The sequence below is a fragment of the Narcine bancroftii genome, chromosome 5 (genome assembly GCF_036971445.1).
Source record: "Narcine bancroftii isolate sNarBan1 chromosome 5, sNarBan1.hap1, whole genome shotgun sequence".
NCBI lineage: Eukaryota > Metazoa > Chordata > Chondrichthyes > Torpediniformes > Narcinidae > Narcine > Narcine bancroftii.
In genome coordinates this window covers 11,369,601-11,375,068 of record NC_091473.1, presented here as the reverse complement: position 1 = coordinate 11,375,068, position 5,468 = coordinate 11,369,601, and the positions used below count along the sequence as shown (strand labels likewise).

General features: G+C 45.9%; 1 protein-coding gene across 1 annotated transcript in view; it reads right to left on the bottom strand.

The window, feature by feature from the left end:
• Window positions 1-5,468, bottom strand: part of LOC138763121 (zinc finger protein 850-like) — a 131,083-nt gene that overhangs the window by 47,792 nt on the left and 77,823 nt on the right. Inside the window, 1 exon segment of the mRNA XM_069936792.1 lies at window positions 76-636. Coding sequence (XP_069792893.1) covers window positions 76-636 — 561 coding nt within the window.

Below are 5,468 nucleotides of genomic sequence, written 5' to 3'. Positions count from 1 at the left end.
TCTCCAGCATTTTGTGTTTTTACTTCAATGATGGTGTCTACAGATTTTAGCGATTTACTTCCCCCTTTAGTGGACTCGCTGGTGGCTCAGCAGGTGGGAGGACCGGGCGAACCCCTTTCCACACTCGAGGCAGATGAACGGCCTCTCCCCGGAGTGGACCTGCTGGTGGGTCCGCAGGTTGGAGGGCCGGGCGAACCCCTTTCCGCACTCAAGGCAGACAAACGGCCTCTCTTCAGAGTGGACCAACTGGTGGGTCATCAGTCGGGAGGACAGAGCGAACCCCTTTCCGCACTTGGGGCAGATGAATGGCTTCTCCCCTGTGTGAACCCGCTGGTGGGCCAGCATGTCATATGACTTAGTGAAGCCCTTCCCGCACTCAGAGCATGTGAAGGGCCTCTCCCCGGTGTGAATCTGCTGGTGGGTCCTCAGGCTGGATGACACGGTGAAGCCCTTCCCACATATGGAGCAGATGTATGGCTTCTCTCCGGTGTGGACCCGCTGGTGTCTCAGCAGGTGGGAGGTCTGGGTGAAATCCTTGCCACACTCTGTGCAGGTGAAGGGCCTCTCCCCGGTGTGAACTCGCTCGTGTTTCGTTAACTCACTCGGCTTTTTAAAGTTCTTCCCGCAGACAGAGCACTGAAGTGGGTTCATCGCTGTGGGGATGAGAGAGTGTGACCAAGAGATAAATCAATGCAGTCCTGCCCTAGGGCGCACACCACGTGCTCAGCCCAATAGAGGCTCCCGGAGAGCTGGGAAGTGGGTTAAATCAACTTCAAGGTTGGGATGAGGGCTGGGAAACGGGGAAAAGTGTCCTCGAGCCAAGTGATGCAAACCCCAGAACCACGGGACCCCTCTGTTCCGGGACCCCTCTGCTCCGGGACCCAGTGCTGTGCTCTACTCCCAGTGCCTGCCACCCAATGTTGAATCGCCTGCAGTCCCCGACAATCACCTTACCTAGGATACATTGCCAACTTCCCTGGGAGGCGCCTGGGCGGTGCTCAGAACGGCGGCTGCATAGCCCTTTGCCAAGCACAGGCCATTGTGGTCAGAGAAGCCACCATTTATCAGACACTTTGTGGGCAGTGAGGAAACTCCTGCCTTGGAAATGCAGGTGAAGAGAGTGATGGCCAGGCACTGGAAGCTGGGGTTGCCTCTGACACACGGGGGCCGATTTAAAACCTCTCCTGATGCTGCGAAGTTCACCGACACGACGTCTGTTGCTTACTGTAATACCACAAGATCATAGTGGATTTGGACCATCAAACTCACCCTGCCATTCCATCATGGCTGATTTACTATCCTTTTCAACCCCATTTTGCTGCCTTCTCCCCCAAACCCTTGATTCCCTTTCTACTGCCACCTTAGATATCCCCAATTAATTGCCCTCCACATGTACTCGTGGCAATTAATTCCACTAATTCACCACCGTCTAAGTAAAGAAATTCCTCATCTCTGTTCTGTTGTATTCCAAGGATGTATCTTCTGGTTGCAGATTCTCCCACCAGAGGAAACATTCTCTCCATGTCCACTATATCCAGTCCTTTCAGTATTCCTTGGGTTTCAATAAGACCCTCTGTCCTCATTTATCTAAACCCCAGTGAGTACAATTCCAGAGCCTTTGAATTCTCCTTTATGAAAATTGGTCACTCCAGGGTTCATCCTTGTCATCCTTGTGCCCTCTCCTATGCCAACACACCCTTCCTTTGATATGAAGCCCAAAGCAGTGCTCTCACCAATCCTTCATAAATCCTCATTACATCCCTGCTTTTATTTAGACAGACAACATGGTAACAGGCCCTTTCAGTCCATGAGTCCATGCCATCCAATTACACCAAATTCAGCTACAACCCCCAGTACATTTTGAACAATGGGTGGAATCTGGAGCTGGTGCTGCTCCGGTGGGTTTAAACTAGATTTGCATGGGGAGGGGAACCAGAATGCAAGAGCAGATAGAGGAGTGGAGGAGGGAAAAGATGATGTGAAGATTGCATACAGCATTAAAGGTCAACAGGTTGAATGTGGTGAAAATGTTCTCAGGTGCATCTATTTTAATGCAAGGAGTATTGTGGGAAAAGCAGACGAGCTTAGAGCGTGGATTGGCACGTGGAATTATGACATTGTGGCCATTAGTGAAACTTGGTTGCAGGAGGGGCAGCTTAAAGTTCCAGGCTTCTGTTGCTTCAGATGCCTGGGGTGGGGGGGGGGGGGGGAGGGTGGAAATGAAAGGGGGAAGAGTGGCATTGCTCATCAGGGTAAGTATCACAGCTGTGCTCAGGCAGGACAGACCAGACAGCTTATTTACTGAGTCTATATAGGTGCAAAAAAACCTCAACAAAGAAATCAGTAAGGCTAAAAGAAGACATGAGGTTGCTTTGGCAGACAATGTGAAGAAAAATCCAAAGGGTTTCAACGGGTAATATTAAGAGCAAAAGGATAATAAGGGAGAAAAATGGTGCCCTTGAAGATCAGAGTGGTCAGAGAGATCTGAATGTTTTTTCTCTATCAGCATTCACTCAGGAAATGGGAAGGAAGGAAAACAAGCAGAGAGGTCTATACAGATTCAAGAGGAGGAGGTGCTTGGTGTCTTAAAGCAAATAAGGTGGATAAATCCCCAGGGCCTGACAAGATACTCCCTTGGACCTTGAGTGAGACTAGTGTTGAAATCGCAGGGGCTCTGGCAGAAATATTTAAAATGTCCTTAGCCATGGAACTGGAGGAGGCTAGCTCATGTTGTTCTGTTGTTTACAAAAGGCTCCAAAAGTAATCCTGGAAATTAAAGGCTGGTGAGCTTGATGTCAATAGTAGGTAAATTATTGGAAGGTGTTCAAAGAGATCGGATTTACAATTATTTGGATAGCCAGAGACTGATTAGGGATAGTCAACATGGCTTTGTTGTTGGTAGGTTGTGTTTAACCAATCTTACACAATTTGTTGAGGTTACCAGGAAAGTTGATGAAGGAAAGGCTGCGGATGTTGTCTACAAGGACTTTACTAAGGCATTTGACAAGGTCCCACATAAGAGGTTAGTCAGGAAGGTTCAGATGCTGGATATTCATGGTGAATTAGTGAACTGGATTTGACAAAAGATGGACGGGAGAAGCCAGAGAGTAGTGGTGGATGATTGCTTCTCTACGGGAGACCTGTGACTAGTGTTGAGCCTCAGGGATCGGTACTGAGACCATTGTTGTTTGTCATCTATATCAATAATCTGGATGATAACCTGGTAAATTGGATCAGGAAGTTTTCAGATGACACTAAGATTGGAGATATCGTGGGCAGCAAAGAAGGTTTTCAAACCTTACAGGGGGATCTGGACCAGCTGGAAAAATGGGCTGAAAAATGGCAGACAAGAGTGAAGTGTTGCATTTTGGAAGGAGAAACTAAGAAAGGACATACACAATAAATGGTAGGACACTGAGGAGTGTGGTAGAGAAAGGGAACTGAGAATAAAGATATATAATTCTCTGAAAGTGGCCTCACATTGGCCTTCATAAATCTAAGTATTGAGTAGAAGATTTGGGATGTTATGGTAAAGTTGTACAAGATGTTGGTGAGGCCAAATTTGGAGCATTGTGTGCATATTTGGTCACCTAACTGCAGGAAAGAAATCAATAAGATAGAAAGAGTGCAGAAATTTACTAGGATGTTTCCCAGACTTCTGGAACTGAGTTACAGAGTAAGGTTAAACGGACTAGGACTTTATTCCCTAGAGTGTAGAAGAATGAAGGGAGATTTGATAGAGGTATTTAAAATTATGAGGAGATAGAGTAAATGTAGATAGGATTTTTCTACTGAGGGTGGGTGAGATTCGACCAGAGGATATAGGTGAAGGGTGAAAGGGGAAAAATTTAAGGGAACATGAGGAGGCATCTTCAGAGAGTGGAATGAGCTGCAAGATAAAGTGGTGAACGCAAGTTAAATTTTAACATTTGAGAATTATTTGGACAGATACATGGATGGGAGAGGAACGGAGGCTTATGGACTGAGTGCAGTTAAGTGGGCTAGGCAAAAAAAAGTTTGGCACAGACTAGAAGGGCCGAAGGGGCCTGTTTTTGTGCTGTAATGTTTTATAGTTCCTAACCACTAACTATGTGCAAATTCACCTTCAGGGAGTCTTGCACGAGAACTCCCAAAGTCCTTCTGCCCCTCTGATTTCTAGAAGTCCACACTTTTATTCCTTCCACCAAAGTGTATGATCACAGACTTCTATACACTTCCGCAATACTACCCACCCCTCCTCCTTTCTTTGTATCGTCCGCAAAGGAAAACCTCTTCAGGATGGGGATTCCTTGAAGAGACTTTGCAGCAGAGCAGCTGAATGGAGCTAAACAGGAAAGTCTGCAGATGTGATTGAGAGTAGATTATAGAGAGGGAACAGTAAGAGGGAATCTCACAGAACTCCTTTCAAAGAGAGACTTGTATGTTAGTTGTGTATATTTCCCCCTCTTATCGTGAGCAGCAATGGGAAAGAACTGGAACTTAAAATTGGCCAATGCCTGAGAGTTTGGAGGGACAACATTGTGAAAGAATATTGTATTCAGTTCTGGTTGCCTCATTAAAGGTGGGATGTACATGCTTTGGAGTGGGTGAAGAGACGGGTAGCTCAGTTAGCGTAGTGGTAACACAACTCTGTTACAGTGCCAGTGATCGGGTTCAATCCCGCCTTTCCTCCAAGGACTTTGTACATTCTCCCCGTGTGTGCGTGGTTTTATCCAGGGACTCTGGTTACCTCCCACCATTTGAAATGTACTGAAGGTTGTAGGTCAGTTGGGTGTAATTGGGCAGCACAAGCTCGTGGGCTGAAAGGGGCAGTTTCCCTGCTGTATGGCTAAAATATAGCATTGTTGGAACTATAATACCATTTTGCCATCTGCGTTGCCGATAGGGGTGAAGTCTTTCACAGGAATCTTTAACCATTTCTTTGGATATTTTGAAGATGAATTGGGAGATTATCCCAGAATGATTCACAGGGGATGAGAGCCTTCCATTACCTGATTTGACTGTGGTAAAGCTGGTAGTTCACCTAGGAACAGAGGAAGTTGTGATGAGCTTCTCAATAGAGTGAAAGGCACAGTTAATTAAGATACTTGAATAAAAGATTCTTAAATGCTCTTTCAGCTTAAATTGAACTTATTTTTGGAAAGTAAAACACTGCAGATGCAGGAAAACAGAAAAGAGTCTACATTTTAGTTCTGCCATTAATCAAAACCAGAAATGCTGGAGACATTAGGGTTTAAGTTCAAGGGATGGCAAATTCTAGAATTTGAAGCAAAATCCAAACTGCTAGAGGAAGTCATTGGCTTGAGTGGGAGGAAATGAACTGTCAACATATGGACTCTGAGCCTTTAGACCAGTGGTTCTCAAACCTTTTTCCCACCACTCACAAACCACTTGAAATAATCCCTTACTTAGCAGAGAGCACCTATGGATCTTGTGTCAGGGATTAGTAAGGAATTACTTCAAGTGGT